The 21,648-nt window shown below is 46.7% G+C and overlaps 1 protein-coding gene across 1 annotated transcript in view; it reads right to left on the bottom strand.

Annotated features, from left to right (window-relative positions):
- PCSK6 (proprotein convertase subtilisin/kexin type 6) overlaps positions 1 to 21,648 on the bottom strand; it is a 193,292-nt gene that overhangs the window by 93,478 nt on the left and 78,166 nt on the right. The window contains exons 9-10 of the mRNA XM_017863382.1: positions 6,118 to 6,290; positions 635 to 847 (exon numbers count right to left, since the gene is read on the bottom strand). Coding sequence (XP_017718871.1) covers positions 635 to 847; positions 6,118 to 6,290 — 386 coding nt within the window. The remainder of the gene's footprint in view (positions 1 to 634; positions 848 to 6,117; positions 6,291 to 21,648) is intronic.

Here is a 21,648-nt window from a genome sequence, read left to right as displayed (position 1 = left end):
TCCCTTCCCCCTTTTTTTTTTTTTTTTTTTTTAAGTAGAAAAGTATGTAGGGAAAGAAAAAGCATAAATTCTACTGGAGTACTAAAACAGTTACCTTTTAAAAGATAAATCATGCTTATGTTCACTTAAGTGAGTGGAACAGACAGAAACCACTGCTCGACTTAAAAGTGTCCAGGAAAAGTATTTCTGTAGCATCAGAATGCCTAGAAAAACTCTTGGATTTCTAGAATGTCTCAGTATAAAACCAAGTCTTTCTCTTACTCTATTGTACATGCTGGAACTGGATGGGTTCATTGGATTCCAAGAGATGTGACCACAGAATTTCAGAGTTAAAACAAGACATCATGAGAAGGAACCTCATTCTTAAATAATATTTTTAGATCTCTAAAACCAGAGAGGGGTTTAATTGCTATTTCTGTGCAAAGATTAGAAAGCCAGTGTCCGAGGAAGGCTGCCAAGGGACTGGGGTTTACCTCGAGGCTCAAATTGTTTGCCGATGGGTGAGGCTGGGACCCTGGGATCCAGAATAATCTGGCCTCAATCTAACCCATATTTCTGAGAAAGGGAGAAGAAACTCATTCCCAGAGGGCTGAAGCACACACTGTAAGCACTCCAACTTGCCAGGAGAACTTACGATTTTTCGCTCATAAAAGGCTCCGCTGCTGTAGGTGGTGGCCAGGGTGGAGGCACACTCTTCCAGATACCAGGGCTTGTAACCATTCTCGGTGGCGCTGCTGACGGAGATGGTGTAGATGCTATTGGTGTAGCCATCACACGAGCAGTAGTCCCCCTCTCTCCCACCGTTCCCAGATGCCCAGACGAAAATAGAGCCCAGGCCCTGCCGGCCCTAGAGGGAACAAGAGGAACAAGGCTTAGCCCCACAGCCAGAACCTCGTAGGGTGGGTCTCACCCCCGACCTAGAGTCCCATCTCCCAAATGTTCCTTCAAAGGGGATAAGAAGGGTGCGTTCAGAACATCTGGATGCTGCTGAGAGCATGGTTTTGGGGGCTGTTTCGATTTTAATGGTGTGCTTTTGCCTGTGGCAGCAGCCCTAAAATTGCAGCATCACAGGATCATACGAGGGAAAGGGGCCAGAAAAACTCCTCTGTTCCTCACAGGAAAATCCAGGGTCCCAACACAAGCTGCTCTATTCCACAGCCATGCCTATCATTTCCATTATAATGGCCTAGGATCAAAGAGACCTAGTGGTGCTGCAAATAACACTGAGATTATAGATGATGGTGGAATTTATAACTTTAATTTTTCTGGGTTGAAAGAGCTGGTCTGGTGGGGAAAAGAATGATTTTTCTGGAAAACATACTTGAAGAAGTACCCTTCTTGCACAGTGAGAGGGATAGGACCATGAACTCTGGGTGAAGACAGAATAGGTGAAAAGGGTTATGTCCAGGAAGCTGGTAGCAGCTTGTGGGTGTCCTGTCAGAGCTCCCCATGGTCTCTGCTGTGGGTAAGTATCAGGGTGGTCTGATTCACATCACTAGCCAAGTCCAGAGCCTCATTTGTGTGTAGGTTTTCTTTCCTTTTTTTTTTTTTTTGAGACCGGGGTCTTACCCAGGCTGGTCTGGAACTCCTGGGCTCAGGCGATCCTCCCGCCTTAGCCTTTAGGGTAGCTGTGCTTACAAAAGTGCGCCGCCATGCCCAGCTGTGCACCGGTGTACATTGTTAAGAACGTACACACAAAAGCAAATCTTTGAAAGACAGCAGCTGGTCAGAGTAGATTCCTGAAGCTCTGCTCTATCTCATACCCACAGGATGGATGATTTCTGACCACACTGAGAATCATTCCAGCCACAAATACCAGCTAAAGATTAGCGAGTGGAAGACTGAACCGACCGATATAGTCCAGATGGCTGGATGGGCTGGTGGTACACAGCCGGCCCGAGAGCAGGGCCAGCGTCCACTTCCATGGGAAACTGGAGCCACTGGCTGGCTACCACATCCTTACTGAGGACTCTCCTTCCCAAACAAATGGAGGAAATTTATACTTATGCTCAACAATTGACCAACTTAAAGATAACTTACACCCCAATTCTGCAATCCCCATAGAGCCAAATTGAAGTCTGCTGCTGACCAAACATGTCACACTCACTTTTGGAGCACAATGAGTGGACCTGCCTGCTCTGTACACTCACGCCACGGAGGTTTGTAAACTAAGAAGACTCCAGCTCCAACTTGAGCCTCCCAGGAAAGCCCACAGGAAAGTTCTTGAAGCCCACGCAGCCCCGCTGCTTAAGGCTGCCTTGTCCACTCTGCTTTCTGCATCCGCAAGGTGAACCTTGTCTGGGTGGCCAAGAGCTCAACAGAAAGGTCACTCCCAGAAAAGCTAACCTTCTGAGAAAAAGGCACAAAGAGCTCAGGAAGGTGGTGTGTGTGTGTGCATGTGATTACCTGCAGGAAGAGATTCAGCTGAAGCCGGTTTAAAGCAACTACAACGCAAATCAAAAGGTATTTAACCCATCAGAGCCTCTCCTTATTCCAGGTGAGAATTAGTCCTAGACACTGCCACTCCTAACTCCCCACCCCACTTGAAATGACTCATAAAATGTCCTTTTGCAAGGTGGAGCATGCAACCTTACTGCTCCAGGAGCAGAGAGAATGGCCAAAAACAGCGCTCCCCAAACTTAAATGTGCACACCCTGGAGTCACCTGGGAACCCTGTTACAATGCAGACTTGCACCCCAAAGTCCAGGGTGGGCCTGAGAGTGTGCATCCCTAATGAGGTCCCAGAGGATGCCAGTGCTGCTAGCTCTGGACCCCACTTTGAATACCAAGAGCCTGAAATGCTCAAGGTTTGCATTTATAGCATGCACCATGCATTTATTATGAGACCAACCCACCCTCATAGGTGTCAACATATCAACAACCTTTCCCCTCCTTAAAACGGTTTCCGGGAAGGAGACATGGAAATGAGGTGAGGAAACAGTCAGATCTGAGGAGTGTAGAGATGTTTTAACTGTCTCTGAAGACTTTATTTTCACTTCCCAGATCTTCCAGTGGCTTCATGGAAGCCATGGGACAGAAGCTGTAGGGGACGTTTCAACCCTAGCCGTGAACTTGCACTTCTTTTCAGTAAACTCACAACTTCAACCCAATCAAATCGTATTTCAGTGTCTTCCCTGGGGAGGGAGAGTTCATTTCATGAGCTCAGAAGCACTGCTACTGAGGGCTAGCCAACACCGGCTACCCGGAGGTGGCCAGTGTCTTTAGCCACAGCAATGTCTAATCGCCCCTTCTGAATAACCAGGTGTGAGAGGAGTAAGGCTTCCCAAGGACCAACATTAAACAGATCTTTATGCCAAGTTACAGCTTCTGCAGTCTCCCACCACCAGACCACATCATCTACCAAAGATAAAGTCGGATTTTACAGAAGATTGTAGGTGACAAATAGGGCCACAAGGAGGAAAAACAGATGGGGGAATGGGGTTTGGTTTGAGATCATCAAATTTCTAGGAGGATTTTCAGTGACAGATTGAGACAGTTGCAATTTAAGTTTCTCTGTATGACATATTTTACTTCCAAATGATGAAAAAAAAATCAAATGACCTCAGTATTTCACGAAACTGTGACAAGAATGAGGGGAAACCACATGGTCCCCTCTGCAACTTTCCCACTCCCCTAACAGCTGGATGAAACCAACACTGCTCAGAATTCACAACGCAAAGATCCCTCTCTGCAGCTCCAACCTCCCCAAGCCTCGCATAGGCTCTGTGAACCAGAGAGCCCAAACGATCACTGCCAAACAACCAGAATCCCTCCTGGAGAGAGGGTGCCTCATCCTAGGAGCTCAATCTTTGGAAATCATCCCATAGAAATGACAGACGCTCAGCAGTAACCCCATCCAAAGCAATATGTTCTATGCAGGAAATGCCATCTCCAGCTTACCCACCCTCTCCAAAGCTTAAATTTAGCTTAATTTTTTTTTTTTTTTTTTTTTTTTGAGACGGAGTCTCACTCTGTCACCCGGGCTGGAGTGCAGTGGCCGGATCCCAGCTCACTGCAACCTCTACCTCCCGGGTTTACGCCATTCTCCTGCCTCAGCCTCCCGAGTAGCTGGGACTACAGGCACCCGCCACCTCGCCTGGCTAGTTTTTTTGTATTTTTTTTAGTAGAGATGGGGTTTCACCGTGTTAGCCAGGATGGTCTTGATCACCTGACCTCGTGATCCGCCCGTCTTGGCCTCCCAAAGTGCTGGGATTACAGGCTTGAGCCACTGCGCCCAGCCCTAGCTTAATATTTAAGATGTCTCGTTTATCATCAAGACCGAGATCCAAGCGATCTAGTGAGTTGGGGCTGGGAGCCAAGTAACGGAAGGGTGATTTATGTATTCGGCAGTTATTGGTGGATAGCAGCTGACTTGGTCGTAGCTGAGTCTGCCAGCACTCACTCGGCCCAGCCTCGGGCCTGGCTTGGGGGCTCAGCAGCCTGATTGAAGCTGCCTTGGTGTTTTCTTGGAGGAATGGAGATAAAGGAAGCTGTCCAGTGTCACAAGGATGCACACTAGGTCCCGTGCTGTGTGCGTGCATGTGTGTGTCTACACTGCCCCTCTTCCTTAATTTTCCTTCTCACATTGAGTGTCTGGGTGAGTACTAAACTTGGAGGGACATGGGGGTAGATACCCCATATTTGGTCATTGGTTTCTCAGGCATTCAAGCCCTGAGTGGTTGGGGGGTAGGGGCAGTAGAGGAGGAAGCTTCTGCCTCACACTTGCAGAATGACACCAAGTCCTTCAGAGGACGTGCAGGCGGGTGCAGCTGGCAGGAGGTGGAAGATGCAGTGTAGGCGTGATGCCCGGGAAAGGTAAGAAGTAGAAGAAACTCCAGGGTTTCAGCAGGGCAGCAGAGCTGGAGGGTCTTCTAAGAGAAAAATGCTCATCCCCATAAGAGGAAAGTAATAGATAGTGACCAAACTCAATGCACCCAGGAAAGCAATCAAATGATATTACTTAGAGAAAGGAAATCATGAACACAGTTTAAAAACAGATTCCTCCTCTGGGACAGGACTCAGGGGTGGGCACAGAGAGACAGAGAAAGACTGTTTGCAATATAATCTCTTCCTATTATCTGACTGACTTATTAGCTGTTTATGAGCCACTGTGTAATCACTATGCATGGGTTATAATACGACGAGAACTTTAAAAATATTTTAAATGATATAAATTGAATGGGCTCGACTTCTGCCACCACCTCCCCATTCTCCCATCCCCCACAGGAGAAGTCAGAGAAGCCTGGACTTCCTGCTGGAACTCCCTGTCCCCATTCCATACAACAGGCACTGACCACACATTGAACTTTGGGCTGGGGCCTGTTCAGCCACCCAGGGCCTCCTGGAAGCTGACCACAGCTCTGTCTGCCTGTTCCAAGAAGCTGTCCTCACCCAGAAATCTGCCTTGCCACCCTGCTTGTAAGAACTGGCTCATCTACAGCCACCCCCTCCCCCTTCCTCAGCCTTCCTGACACACAAGGATCCGGAACCAAAGACCACAGAGTGGCTGGCAGGTGGCCTCGCAGGAGCCTGCCAGCCTCCCCTTGGCCCATCAGCAGAGAAGCATCTTTGCTCTGCCTAGCCCCTTGTGAGGTTCTCCTGGAGAAGTTCGAATTGGGCTGGGCTGTGTGCTGGTAGGGGACACCCTGACCACTGCTTCCTGCTGCAGTGGGGCCTGGGTGAGTACATACCCCGCAATGAATGCAGAAAGTTCCACGGCTGGGTATTTCTAAGGGCAGGTGTGCCGAGGCCCCTGCACAGTCCAAGAAACAGGCCAGGGGAGCTGCCTTGGACCCCTGTCACCCACCTGTGTACCCCCTTCAGCCAGGGATAGGCAAACTCCAAGGCAGAAAGGGTTGTGCTAGCAGTGACCACCTGGTTGTCACTGGAACAGCTGTTCTGGAACAAGGCAAAAACACTTCTGCTCTCGTTGGTAAAGAGCCACTTCTCAGACTTCCCAAGTGACTCCTCCACACTGGCCCTGGCACCTGGCACAGCAGAGTCTTCCCAGTCTTGTTTCAGGGCTGTGGCCAGTGTCACTCTGATATTTAATTGTTAAAAATGTTTACTGTCACCCTTGTCCCAGAGTGCTCCCTTGTAGCCCTGGGTTACTCACACCTTTTTAATGCCATACTCGAAAGCCTGCTTAGCCAGTCGGCCGGGCCCGTCCACCGTCTTCCCATCGTCGTCTGGCCCCCAGCTGGCACTGTAAATGTCGATGTAGTTGGGTCTGATGCCCAGCGACTTTGCCTCGACCACATCTGTGACGTCGCCATCCAGCATGCGGATGCCTGAAAGCACAGAGGAGGCTCAATGTCGGCACCCAGCGCTCCGGGCACACAGCGATGGGAACCCGGGCCCAGGAAACTCAGACAAGGACACTGCATCACAGAGTCCCTCCCCAGCAGGGGCTGTTCCCTGTCATTTTGCAAAACTGGCTCCTCTTCTCCATGCTGGCTGATGTGAAAGAATTAAAATGACAACTCAGGCCAGGGCAACAAAAGAAACCAAGCTACTTCCCAAAGAGAGAGTTTAGTTTCCCTCAGTGCTATGATGTCCTGCTGGTATCTAAAAATGCATATTTCTGTTTCTTATTTTAAAAAACAAGAACTATTATAATAATAATAATTATTACTTTGAGACAGAGTCTCACTCAGTCACCCAGGCTGGAGGGCAGTGGTGCAATCTTGGCTCAAAGCAACCTCCACCTCCCGGGTTCAAGTGATTCTCCTGCCTCAGCCTCCCGAGTAGCTGGGACTACAGGCACACACCACCATGCCTGGCTAACTTTTTTATTTTTAATAGAGACAGGGTTTGGCCATGTTGGTCAGGCTGGTCTCGAAAAGTTTCACAACCTCAAGTGATCCACCTGCCTCAAACTCCCAAAGTGCTGGGATTACAGGCGTGAGCCACCACTCCCAGCTAAAACGCACATTTCTATAATGGAACTCCAGAGCCTTTTCAACTCTCCCAGCTGTTGAGAGTTCACATCTGTTTCTCTTTCCTTTATAATTCTACTCTGACGTACAACTTATGATGTACCAAATGATGAGCTTTCAACCTGGAAGACAGAGGCCTGCACTCTAGGTTATAATGGAGGGGACTGGGGTCTTGGACTGCGCTGGCCAGCTCATCTCCATTTGGGTTTGGGATCTATGTTTCCTGGAGGGGTCTTTAGAGGTGGGGACTCCAGCTTCCTCAAGAGCACCGCAAAAAGAGAGGGGTGAGGGGCTCCCACAAATCTCTCCCAATGCCTGCCATCCCAGCCACAGGCCTCCCTTCTTGCCTCATACTTGGCATCTGCCTTTATCACTGGTTGCCCTCTGCAGCCAGAAAGTCACCCAAACAACAGTGCCTCCCCCAGAGAAGGCATCTGAGAAAGGCCTGGCATGAAACGGGGAAGCAGAGGGGTAATGACGGCCATGGACACACTCTTCCTGGATTCTAGTAGATACAGAAAGTTGACTTCTCTGGGGCTCAGGGAATCTTGCCACCCAAACCTGGGTCAACTGTCTTCATGGCCATTTGACACCCACAGCTCCCCGCTTAGAGGCCCCTGGGAGCCCGTCACCCACAGGGCCCAGCTCTGTGTGTGATGACCATGCCATCAAGACAAATTCTAAATCTTAGAGCTATTTAAGACGCAATGGAAAAGAGGACTTCTTCTGATTGCAAGAATAGTATATGCTCTTGCCCAAACTTTGGGAAATAGAGAAATAAGCAAAAATATTTTGGCTATTTTCTTTTCTTTTTTTTGTTTTAGAGACGGGGTCTCATTCTGTCACCCAGGCTGGAATGCAGTGACACAGATCATAGCTCACTGCAGCCTCGAATGCCTGGGCTCAAGCAATCATCCCACCTCAGCCTCCCAAGCAGTGAGGACCACAGGTGCACACCACTGCACCTGGCTGGTTATTTTCTTCTAGTCTTTTTCTTTGCCTCTAGCATACACTTTCTTTCCAAATCCTTTTTTTCCCCCACTGAGCTTTATACAGAGCATTCCCCTGTGCCATTAAAGACTCTTCCAAGGCTTAGTGGCTGCAGCTCCCTGCCACCATGCACACACTGCTGGCCCAGGCAGCCTTCCTTCTGAGGTTCACCTTCTGAAGTAGGGGTTCCCCACCTCACCCACACTAGTCTGCGCCTGTTTGTTCTATATCCCAGAATCTACATCAACATGTAGTACATACTCAAAAGCAGAAACTTTAAATATGATTGACTTTAAAAAACAAAATTGTGACTTTTCCCTGAGGTTAGAAGAGGTGGTACAGGACTCATGCAGAAGAGTCACAGGAAGGAGACCCTGGAGGTAACACCCTCCCTGGATGCTCAGGGACAAACATTTTATGTGAGTGGAATCCTACTGTCCCATCCACTTAAATGATAATCATGGGTAAGCTGTTTTGATGGAAATTGACAGAAATTGATGGAAATTGATTCAAATGTTCTTGTCCTATAATCTTTCACCCAGTAGCACATGGATTATAAACAAATAACTAAATGTACTTCTTGACTTGCCAGGGTAAGAAACTTCCAACCTAAAAGGAATTTGAAGATGATTACGCTGCAGTAAATTCTTCCATTCCATCCATTCATTCTACCCAGTTTTGAAGGTTCAGGTTTCCCTAAGGTTTTCCCCTTAACATATACCCTGAACTTTCCCAGGCATGAATCAAGACAGAGAATACAAGAGTCACCACAGACAGTTCTTGGGCAGCCAGGTAGGGTAGTTGGTAGTGGGAAAGGGAGGACAGCTCTAGGGCTCAGCACATTGACCTTAACACTTCGGTGGGACACCAAGATTAACTGGAAATTTCTGCTCCAAAAGCCTGGAGTTGTATTCAAAATCAATGTCAGAGCAATTTATACCAAAGCAATAGCAAGGCTGAGGCATAGGAGACATCAGAAGTTCAACAACAGTGCTAGAGCCACTTGGCAGTGTCAGCCAAGTGGGCATGGGCAGTGATTAAGGATGGGGCTGAAGTCATGGGAAGAGCCATCTCTTAATAGCTTGAAGGCCTTAACAAAGAGCAGCAGGAATAAATTTAATTTCCGTGTTATCTATCTTCTCTTCTGGCTCCACCTATTTGCCTTCCTCTCTTTCCTACCTCAGCGACCTGGCTGCAGCACGGCCCAGGGAAGCCACCAGTGTCCAGGCACTGAGATAGCACAGGGCAAGTGGACTTAGATGCCTTGACGCCTGCTCCCAAGGGAAGGCCCACAGAGTGGAGCTGTCACCCACAGTGTGCCTCGGAGCCTGCAGGAGGGAGACAGGGCATGCCACGGGTGAAGACCTTGCCTTCACCAACAACTGTGACCAGGTAGTGACTTTGAAGTTCTCCCGTCTCACTAAGCCTTAGTCTTCTGCATACTGCAATGATGACAGTTATCATATATAGAGGGATGTCAAACAAATGAAATTGGATGATCCAGGTAAAGGGTCTGGCACACATTCAACGTGTGTGTTTGCTGCTAGTTTGACCCCACCGAGCCTCAGTTTTCCCATCTGTAAAAATGGAGGTAGTAACAATAACTGATTGGTTTTCTTTTGTTTTCTAAAAACATATGACTTGATAAGCACAAAAGATTGTATGTCACATACACGTTAGTTGTAAAGCCTAATAAAAAAATGGATACCCATGAACCCTCCACCCCTGATGCAAGAACAGGAACGTGACCCACTGGGGGCCTCTACTCCTGTGTCCTCCCTGTCACCCCCCGCTTCTCAGAGAAAAATGATCAGATTTTTTGGATTATTCATACCATTGCCTTTTTTTTTTTTTTTTTTTGCCCAGGCTGTTGCCCAGGCTGGAGGGCAGTGGCGCCATTTTGGCTCACTGCAACCTCCGCCTCCCAGGTTCAAGTGATTCTCCCTGCCTCAGCCAACCAAGTAGCTGAGATTACAGACACCCACCGCCACATGTGGCTAAGTTTTGTGTTTTTTAGTAGAAACAGGGTTTCACCATGTTGGCCAGGCTGGTCTTGAACTCCCGACCTCAGGTTATCTGCCCACCTCACATGCCATTGCTTTTTAAATACTACTAGTTTAATACAATTGTATATATGCTTAAGTGATATATTATTTAATTTTGTTTGTACTGAGAATTAATCCTTTGTTGGTAATACAGGTTACAAAAATCTTCTCCCAGTGTATGCTTGATCTTCTCACTGTGTTTATGGTATCTCTTGATAAACAGAGGTTCTTAATTTTAATAGAGCAAGAGCTCACCTCGCTGTGAAGATCAAAGGAGTCATAACAGGGGCCAACCTTCTCTGGGTTTGTTGGCATCTATTGTAAGGTTCCTTCCCCGCTTTTATAGGCAGGGCAGAGCCACCTCTAGGCCCAGCCCACATGGGCTGTAGCATCAGCTCATTGTACTTCCTCCTTTCCGGGTAGAGAGGAGGGGTCGGGTGGACATGAAGTGGGGTGTTTCCCAAACCTTTGGTCCATGTGCCTGGCATCCCATCTCCATGGCGGCAGTGTCAGGGACACTGGGCCCAAGTGTCCAGCTCTCTCAGCTGGGAACCTCCAAGAGAAGGGCCAGGGCCAGGACCAGTGCAAGAGGCTGGCAAGGGCATGGCCCCTGGCAAGATACAGAACAGCTCACAGCAGGGGGAAGAAAGTGGGGTCAGAGAGTCCTGGGGTGGAATCTCGCTTCTGCATGACCTTGGGCCATGGTCTCAACCTCTCTAAATCATGTTTTCTACAATATTTATCTACTGGGGCAGTTAAGAAGCTTAATGAAAAGCTAAGTTGAGGCCCTGGTCTCGGTACTGCTGGATAAATGGCAGCAGGGTTCTTTTTGCCCTTACATTCGGCCATGGACTCTCCAGGGGAGGAGACCTCACTGGTCACCCAGGGGGTCAAGACCAATTCTGATGCTCTAATGGTGAAACTGATCCTATTCTAGGATTCTCTCTATAAGTTATAGGTGTTGAAATGCCTATTTTTGAACAAGAAGAACGGGATGCCAGGAGACATCCAAAATACATAAAACATATGACCAGAATGATTTCCCAACACCTCTCACCATGCTTTTCATCTTGGAAGAAGACTGACTGATGTGTGGGAAAGCAAGCATCATGCGCTTAGATTTTAATGAAGCATCTATTTTCCCCAACACTGACAAGTTGCCAAAAAAGAAAAGGTAAATATTTTCAGTAGAAGCCTGCTGTTCCAACATGAGCTTTAAATGTGAATGGCTCTCTGGAAATGCCAAGGAGAAGAAAAACAGTAATGATTTCTCTAATGAAAAAAGAAAGGCCCATTTACTATAAAATGTCAGATATAAATTTGATTTGGGCAAATCGTTTTGGTGGCATTGATGGCAATGAGCTCCTCATTGTCAGCTTGCTAACAGTCTGCTTTTTGGCATGCTGGGTTCAGAGCACAGTGTGGCACAACGAACACGCCTGCCCGGTCCCCTCTAAGGACAAGTCTGTGGGTGTGAGGCAGGAGGAGTGTTGAGTAGAAGGAAGATGGTTGCTTTGGAGAACCTGGTGCCTTTGTGTTTGAGGGAAGAACTCGGGGTGCTATGGGAACCAATCCCCGCACTGACACTTCCAGCTGCCCACAGAAGCTCCATCCAGGAAAGAATCACACCAGTTTGCCTTGCTTTAAATAATACATGCATTCCTATAAAATCTCCTAAACCCAATAATATTTTAAATGCCCTGGGAGAACTTGCTGAAATGAATGATTTTATAAGTCACCTAATTAAGTTAAAAACAAACAAACAAACAAAACTTTAAAAAAGCCACTTTTTTTTCATAGTGACCTGTCTTTCCTCCCTTTCCCCTGCTTCCAATTTTTTTTTTTTTTTTTTTCCAAGACAGAGTCTCCCTCTGTCATCCAGGCTGGAGAGCAGTGGCGTGATCTCGGCTCACTGCAACCTTGCCTCCCAGGTTCAAGTGATTCTCCTGCCTCAGCCACTGGAGTAGCTGGGATTACAGGTACATGCCACCACGCCCGGTTAATTTTTCTATTTTTAGTAGAGATGGGGCTTCGCCATGTTGGCCAGGCTGGTCTCAAACTCCTGACCTCAAGTGATCCACACATCTCGGCCTCCCAAAGTGCTGGGATTACAGGTATGAACCACCATCCCCGGCCTCCTGCTTCTAATGTATGTCTCAACTTTCCAAATAGCAGGCTTGTATAAGGCAAGGTGAACTTATCAACATGCAGCTGGCCCCAGTCAGCACGAGACACAGCCTTTCCCCTGAAAACTTTCTAGGAAGCTCAGCATTAAGAGCAATGGGAAGAACACACCCACACGCCCATACACACATGCACACATGCACATCAACACAAGTCAGCCCTCCTGCCCAGGTGGTTAACGGCTGGAGTAAGGCAGGGAGCAGGACATGCCAGGCCCACTTTTGTTTATTGAGAAGTAATGTATTTTGCCTTCAGCAAATGAATGGCAATGCAGAAGCAATGAATAGCAGCAAATAAAATTAGACTGTCGCTTCCTGAGTGTGACAAATAGGCCTCCCCAACACATTTTGCTCATTAGCCCTGGGTTTATTTTAGTACGTCCACAGAGAATTATGTTTTGTTTTTGTTTTGTTTTTTCAGTAAAACTATAGCACATTCTGTTCCATGAGCAGCCATTCTGGGCCAAGTAAGGTTTCAACAGTTATTTAGAAATGCTACAATCCTAAAAGGTTTCTGTCAACCCTCATTATCACCTAAGACAACAGACACGACTCTCAAATTGCTAACTATGCCCCCACAGGACAGCCTTGTTCTAGGAACTCCAGGGACCTGTGGTCTGCCAGTTGTCAAGGCAGATCTACGTTCACCATTGTGACATCAAGTGTGTGGGGACCCACGGGGAATCACCAGGCCAAATCTCTTCCTGCTTCCTGTTCTGTTCCTGATGCCCTGATGGAGCCACTCCACCTCCTTCTAGAGTGGAAACGCAGCTACAGCCAGCGGTGTCCTGCACGCAGCCCTGGATCCAGGAGATGTGGTCTGTCTCAGGTCAGGTCCTGTGATAACTAAGACTGGCTTCCCCAGTCTGTGGTCCATGTGTCTGGCATCCCATCTCCATAGCGGTGTCATGGACACAGGTGCCCAGCTCTCTCAGCCAGCAACCTCCAAGAGAAGGGCCACGACCAGTGTGGTCTGGCAAGGGTATGGCCCCTGGCAAGACACAGAGCAGCTCATGGTAGGGTGAAGAGAGCTGGGGTCAGAGAGTCCTGGGGTGTAATCTCGGCTCTGCATGACCTTGGGCCATAGTCTCAGCCTCTTTAAATCATGTTTTCTATAACATTTATCTGCCAAGGCAGTTGAGAAGATTAATGAAAAGCTAAGTTGAGGCCCTGGCCCTGGTACTGCATCTGGGATAACTTCGGTATTACCTATCTTCTCTTCTGGCTCCATCTATTTCCCTTCCTCTTGTATTTTCAGTATCTGATGCTTTGACATCTGGGGCTTGCTGACCCTGGAGAGACTGTTCCTTCAGGGGCTACCCAGTGTCTCGGGATAGTAAACTACCCATCAGGAGTGTGCTTTTCACATGCAAGCCAACTAATCCAGAGTCTGCACCCCAGCCCCCTCCATCACAGGCTCTCACACACCAAGCCACTACTCCCCTAACCTCACCACCCAAGGCCAGGTGTCAGGCAGCTAGGGACAGCTCCTATTCCCCTGAGTCTGCTGAAATTATTCAAACTAGCTGATTCTGAACTTGCCTTCTCTGCCTCACCCACACCTTCCCACAGAAACCACCATAAGGCCTCTGGCCTGTGTTTTCCCCTTTCTCCTGCCTCCTGATGGACCCCAGTACTTCCCTGTGTGGCCCTGCATGCAGTACTGGGGTACATCCTCTTGGGAACTGTAACAAACCACCTTTTCAATGCATGGCAGTGGTCTCCTCATCAGCTGGCCTTGCCAAACCTAAATAATAAGGAAAACGATTGTATATATTTAAATAGATCTCTCTTTGATAATTGGGTCCTATTGATTCTTCAGAGAACAATATAAAACTGGAAAAGCCTTAGCCATGGTCTAGAGATTTGACATCTAGGCTGACCCTTTCATGGTCTTCCTACTAGGGAATGAGGGCTGGAGAACAGAAGTGCATGGCCCAGGCACTCACAGGGAGCCAGTGAGAGCCGGCAGCTTGGGATGCAGGACAGGACAGCAGGCTTCTGAGCCAGACGGAGCACCTGTACATCTGCACCGCACATGAGGACGGCAAGGAACCCCAGAGGAGGCACACGTGCAAAGAAAGCAAACTCATGTCCTGAATGGACCTCTGAAGGAGACATGGACGGTGAAAAGGAGACGTTCACGCCGCCATGAACAAAGGCCACCCTGGAGCTTGTTTCTAAGACTTAGCATGCTCTCTTCCGTCTCTTTGCTTCTTTCTTATGTACACCCAGGAAGAAAGCCTCTCAGCAGCCATCTCGGGATCTGTGCAGCCCACAGCATTCGAGAGCCAGCCTCACCCATCCTCTGCGCGTGTCTGCAGGAGGGCAGCCTGGGGAGGGCACGGCCACCAGGGAGACACAGGGCAGAAGGGGCTATGCCAGTTCTTGCCCATCTCCTCCTTCCTATGGCTCCTGCTTAGCCTGGGGATGCTCAGATCTAGCAGGCAGGGGCCTTGGATAAGGATGTGTCGGGGGGAGGTGAGGGACAAGGAAGTGGGGAACCCCTGCTCCCTGATAGCACCAGCTCCTAATATTCACCAAATCCCCCCAAACCCCCCAGTGCATTTTAAATCCTCTTGCAGTTGAAAATGCACTGGGAACCTTTGAAGATTAATCTATAGCTTAAACTGTTCTCTTAAAATGCTCACAAGCCTAAACTGCTTAATGGAAACACTAATGAGACTGAATTCTGTGACTCAGAATTAACATAATTAACCAATTTATGGGCATGGATTAATTTAGCTGTTATGTACTTAACATTTTTGTGTTTATGAAAGGAAAAACAGGATTCAGTTCCCCAATCAAAATATGGAGCAAAAACGCCAACAGGAATCTAGTCGCTGCTGTTTACTTTTCCTTCCCAGAAACAAGGTAAACACGCTCTGAAAAGATGCGCCTATGTCCGGGGGCCTGAGCTGGGGAGCTTTTCTGTTTGTCAGGTGGGAGGGCTCCCTGCGGTCTCCAGCTGCCCTGCTCCCTTGCTGTAGGCCCCAAATGCAGCCTACTCCAGACCCACCTCAGGGATCCTGCCCTGTGGGCTGGTGATGCTTGTCAAAAGCAGGGAGGCTGGGCACAGTGGCTCACGCCTGTAATCCCAGCACTTTGGGAGGCTGAGGCGGGCGGATCACAAGGTCAGGAGATTGAGACCATCCTGGCTAACACAGTGAAACACTGTCTCTACTAAAAATGCAAAAAATTAGCCAGGTGTGGTGGCGGGTGCCTGTAGTCCCAGCTACTCGGGAAGCTGAGGCAGGAGAACGGCGTGAACCCGGGACGGGGAGCTTGCAGTGAGCTGAAATCGTGCCACTACACTCCAGCCTGGGCGACAGAGCGAGACTCTGTTTAAAAAAAAAAAAAAAAAAAATGCAGGGAAACTATACCATAATGCAGTGTCCCTCATGACACCCCTCCTGCCTTAGGAAAGTGTCTGAATCTTGTTAAGTATCAGCACATGTGAGGAACTTGCTAAAGGGTAGAAGCCTGGTAAAGTTAAAGGGGTGAGGGACCCACTCACCTGCCCTGTATCTTGCAAACTTCCCTGAGACAGCAGGTTCCACTCCGGCTAAGCCAGCACACCTGGCTCCCCAGCAAGCTTTTCTGAGGATGCCGCATGGGGCACGAAGCCAGGAGGACCTGGTGCAGTGGATGGGCTCACATCCTCAGCCTGCATTCTAGGAGGGACCTTCACATTGTTTTGTTTTGTTTTGTTTTTTGAGTTAGAGTCTTGCTCTGTTGCTCAGGCTGGAGTGGAGTGCCACAATCATGGCTCAGTGCAGCTTCAAACATCTAGGCTTAAGAGACCTCCCTGCCTCAGCCTCCTGAGTGGCTAGGATTACAGGCATGAGCCACCATGCCTGGCTAATTTTTAAATTTTTTGTAGACACAGGATCTCACTATGTTGTTGAGGCTGGTTTCAAACTCCTGGCCTCAAGTGATCCTCCTGCCTTGGCCTCCCAAAATGCAGGGATTTTAAGTGTGAGCCACTATGCTTTGCCAGGGCCTTTACAATTCTGCAGGCCCCAGCAGGAAGGGCTTGCCATCAGCTCAGCCTGCACTCATCTTGTAGGTGAGCTGATGGCAGTGGAGGCAGCCAAGTCTGAGAGCCCCCCACCACCAATGCCACCCTGAAGCAGATGGGCTGGGAGGGAAGGAGCATCAGAGAGAGAGAAAGAAGGAGAACTATGTGCCAGGCCAAAATTAAAAAGACAAAAACGTGAACAGAGCAAGAGAGGAAAGAAAGAATGAATGAGAAGAGGGGCTAGGAAATGCCTGCTGCCCTCTCTCACTCCCTCCTGTGCTGCTCCCATTATCGTAATTTTTTAGGCCAGGAGGAAGAGGCGAGGCCAAGATATGCTTGGAAGGAATCAGAATTCAGTCAAGAAGAATACAGTTATACACTGTGAAGGCTTCCCCTTCTGCTTCTGTTTCTGGCCACTGGGCTTGGTGGCACCTGTTCTCATCTGGTCACCATTATGTCCTAGCATCAGAGGGCTACGATTGCAAAGGTGGAATCCAGGCTTCAGGGCAACAGGCCTGAGCTCAAGCCTCTGCTCTGCCTCTTGGCAGCTGAGTGAACCCGGACGTGGCAATTCATCTCTCTGTTAGTCTCCCCTTGTGGGAAACGGCCAAGATAACGTCCAATGCACAGACGCCCACTAAGAACTGGATGCAAAGATGACTACAAGTGCTTGGCAATCAACAGCAATCAGCAAGAGGTGTCACCATCTGCCTCACAGTGAAAAGACTCGGGACACCCAACCCAGGAGGAAGACTGAGCACACAGCCTACCTCTCCCCAGGGCCTGGATCCCTAGGAATAAAACTTAAAATGAACAAATCTGAACCAGCCCTGGGAAACGAGATTAGCAGAGACAAGCTGCCTTGAGGCATTGAGGAAAGACCGGAAGTGGAGGGCATCAGGTGGCAGCAGGAGGCGGTGTCCTGGCAGGAGGACATCTGAGTGGGGAATGATTCCAGAGCTGAGGAAGGTGCCAGGCCAGGTGTGCAAGGACAGGAGGAGCCCCAAACAGGCCTCGGAGTAAGGAGCCAGGGTGGCAGGTCAGAGGCTGAGTGGGGACAGCAGCAGACTCATCTTGAGGCTGATGCAGTGAGACAGGGTCCCGAGGCCAGAGCACCAGGATGATGCCCTGGGAATGGGGAGTCTTTCTAGCACCCTCTCAAAATGCTATCCAGGAACAGGTCCCTCCACTCCACATCACAGAAAGACCCCTGCCATCAGACCAGACAACCACCCACAGCCACATGTGGATCTGTGAGCACATGCAGGGGTGGACAACCAAGAAGTAGCCCATGTTTGAGGAAAACCAATCCCAAGAAAGAGGGGCACCCAGTTAAAAAGCAATATGAACCAAACCAGAGGGACCCGAGGAGACAGGGCTAATAGAACAAATGGAAAAAACCACACACAATAAGTAGGCCAAATGCCATGGTAAGGAACCGTGGCACCACCCCCACCTACGGCAGTACAGCCTGAGTGGTGAGCCTAGACCTCCACCCACGTGAGGATGAAATGAGGCGTCCAACCCTGCTGCTGGGGCATGTCAGGAAACAGCAGGTAGGAAGCAGGGCTTTTACCCCCAGCAACCTCAAAAGGGGCCCACTTGCGTGGTGCCAGCAGATACCATGCCATGAACCTGGTCTTCCAACCACACCCAGCAGTAACAAAGTGTCCGCTCCCTCTCCTGGAGTTGTGTCAGGATGCCTGGTGGAGAGTCAGAAGCCTCACTGTTGCTCACAGTAATGAGGGGACCTGCACTGTGGGGTCATGGGAGGCACACAGGGAGTAGGAACCCCCGCCCCTACTCAGCACTGATGAGGAGCCTTCCCACCCTTGGGTATCAGTGGAGGGTGAATGGGGGCCCTGGACATACCTACATCTGGCAATAATGAAATGGTACCCCTTGTCCTCTACAGCAACAGTGCCAGAGACAGCCAGCTGAAACAGAAGGCTGAAATCAGGTATAGCCTCATAACATAATGAGAAAATGTACAGGTTTCAAAGGAATATCACATGTCATTCCAAGAACAACTAGGAAGATCTCAAATGCATAAAGAAAGACAATCACCGATGCCAACATGGAGGAAACAGGGATGCTGGAACCATCTGACATTTTATTCATTTTCTTCCTTTTTTTAGGTTTACCTTTAAAAATTATTTTAATTTTAAGGATATATTGGTTGTATATTAATAAAGATTTTAAAGAGGTCATGATAAAAACACCTAGGTGAGCAATTACAAATATGCCTAAAACAAATGAAAAAATAGAAAGTCTCAATAAAGAAACCGAAAGTTTCAGCAAAGAAACAGAAGATATAAAGAGGAACCAAGTAGAATTATTAGAACTGAAAATACAATAATCAAAAAGTTCAGTGGATGGGCTCAATAACAGAACCCACAGGACAGAAGAAAGAGTGAATTAGAAATTAAAAAAATATACACATAGAATTACCTAATCTGAACAACATAAAGAAAAAAATTTTTTAAATATGAACAGAGTATTAGGGACTTGCGAGACTATAACAAAGATCTAAACTTCATGTCACTAGAGTGGACAAGAGGAGAGGGAAAAGGGCCAGGCATGGTGGCTCACACCTGTAATCCCAGCACTTTGGGAGGCCAAGGCAGGAGGACTGCCTGTGCCCAGGAGTTCGAGGTTACAGTTCGCTATGATCGCCCCTCTGCACTCCAGCCTGAGCAACAGAATGAGACCCATCTCAAAAAATAAATAAATAAATAAAAGAAGAAGAAGAAGAAGGAGAGGAAAAAGAAGTGGGGGCTGGAAAAGTTCTCAAAGAAATAATGGCTAAATGCTCTCTAAATTTGGCAAGAGATATAAACCTACGGATTCACCAAGTTTACTTTCAAGTTTTCTAAATTACATTTGATGGTTGAAGCAAAAATTACAACACTGTCTGATGTGGTTCTAAATGAATGTATGTTTGAGATGGATGTATATTACAAACATAAATGGGAGAGAATAATGGGATATAAAGGAAGGTAAGGCTTCTATACCTCACTCACGCTGGTAAAGTGACAACATCCATAAAATTGATTGTGATAAGTTACGTGTGTATAATACCAAGGGAAGCCACTAAAAAAGCTATACAGGAAGATATACTCAGAAACATTATACACCAAGTGAAATTCTAAAAAATGTTCAAGTAACCCACAGGAAGGTGGAAAAAAAAATAGAGAAACTAAATACAGAGAAAAAAAATAGAGAAGGTAAAATGGCAGACTTAACCCCTAATGTATCAATAATTACATTAAATATTAACTATCTAAATACAGTAATTAAAAGAGATTGGCAAGTGAATCTGAAAACATTGCTAATGTTTGACAGCAGACTAGGGGGCTATAGTTAGCAACAATACATATTTCAATGTAGAAGAGAGGACTTGAAATGTTACCAACACATTGACATGATAAATACCCAAGATGACGGATACCCTAAACATCTTGATCATTCTACATTCTATGCATGTAGAAAACATTCACATGTACCTCACAAATATGTAAAATACTGTTTATCAACAAAGGAAAAAAAAAGAGGCAATTTCTACTATATTGTACTCTCTAACAAAATTTTGTAAAAGAAAATAAATAAATAAAACATGGCCCAAATATATGCTATCTACAGGAGTCTCAATTCAAATATAACAATATAGGCAGGTTGAAAGCAAAAAGATGGAAAAATATATACCATACAACCATTAATCAAAGGAAAGTAGGAGTAGCTATATTAATATCAGATAAAGTAGACTTCACAGCAAAAAAATTTACCTGAGACAGACAGACACCCCTTATCAGCAACACTGAATTCCAGAGACCATGGGGTAAGATTTTTAAAATTATGAGTGAAAATTATTTTGAACTTAAAGTCAAAACCTAGCCAAATTTGTAGGGAGAAAATAATGACATTTTTAGACTTCAAGGACTCAGAAAATTTACTATCTATATAACCATTCGCACATATAGCACGCACTCAAAATATCTTTTAAGAGAATGAATAATTTAATAGATGAGAAAATCTAGTAAAATAAAAAATTCACATAACAAAAAGATGTAAGAAAAAAGAAACGATGGTGACCAAAGAAATTAGTTAGATCTTATACTTAAGCTCACATAATTGTTGATGCATAATGTAAAGTTGTTAAAAATAATGTGGAGTTAAATTTTTGAATGATCCCAATTCAAGGAGGTGATGACAGAGAGGAGATGGCAGAGGAATGGAGCTATGGTAAGTTTCTTATGTTGCTCAGGTGAAAGAGTTAAGTATTGATTAGTGCTAAACACTGTAGAGAAATATAAATTCCAATAACTGTGCTTAAAGAGTAACAGAATAACAGATTTAGAATGTAAAAATTTCAACCCATTAGAATGAAAGAAAAGAGAAGAAACTACTTCTAACCAGCAAAAGGAAGGTAAAGATGGATTGGTAGACGGATGGATGGATGGATGGATGGATAAATAGATAAAAACAAAATACAATAATAGAAATAAATCCAAAGATATATGAAATCAGCACATGTATGAATATAACAAAGTCCTTCTTTAAAGAGACTCTTCAATTGTGTTAAAAATATAAATCCAGATACATGCTGCTTATAAAACCAACATTAGAAATAAAGAATATATGAGAAAAAGATAACATAATTTAGCAAGTGTGCTACTTTTATCAATCAAAGTACAGGTGTTACATCAGCCAAGGTACAATTAAAGGCAAAAACGAGACAGAGAGGATTTTATAGTGATGAAGATTCATTATACCTTGTAATGTACCTTGTAACATAGCTATAAAATGTGTACAGCAAAAATGGAAAGCAACTGACACATCCATAATCATCACGGAAACCAGCATCCCTTCTCAGAAATAGATCAGGTAGACAAAAAGAAAGACTCCAGAACTTTTGAATGAACTTGATAGAACACACAGGTGACAGAGGCTGATGCCAAAAGGTATCAGGCAGGCAGGGTAAATGGCTAAAGCAGCCGGGTCTGTGAAGGCCACCTGGGGATGGGTGGACTGCCCTTTGAGTTAGGAGCAATCGCAGCCAACTGTTGCCATTAAGGAATGAGGGCTCAGCATAGCCAAAGCTGCTAAGCTTTCACAGAAAGCCCCAAATCCATATTTTTACATAAAATACTGTGATTTGTAAATGTTTGCTCAAGTTTTCAAAAATATACTTGTGTGAGTCAAACAAAACATGTCTGCAGGCCAAAGGCAGCTTATGGGCTACCAGTTGCAATCCCTAATCTGATACAGATTTTTTTACTCAATGAGCATAGAATAAAAATACTCTTTAAACACTGATATAGTTCGGCTGTGTCCCCACCCAAATCGCAACTAAAATTAAATCTCCCAGAATTCCCACAGGTTGTGGGAGGGACTCAGGGGGAGGTAATTGAATCATGGGGGCCAGTCTGTCCTGTGCTATTTTCGTGATAGTGAATAAGTCTCACAAGATT

The sequence above is a fragment of the Rhinopithecus bieti genome, unplaced genomic scaffold (genome assembly GCF_001698545.2).
Source record: "Rhinopithecus bieti isolate Rb0 unplaced genomic scaffold, ASM169854v2 scaffold_69980, whole genome shotgun sequence".
Lineage (NCBI taxonomy): Eukaryota > Metazoa > Chordata > Mammalia > Primates > Cercopithecidae > Rhinopithecus > Rhinopithecus bieti.
The sequence above is the reverse complement of the archived record's forward strand: the minus strand, read 5'-3'. Positions and strand labels throughout refer to the sequence as shown.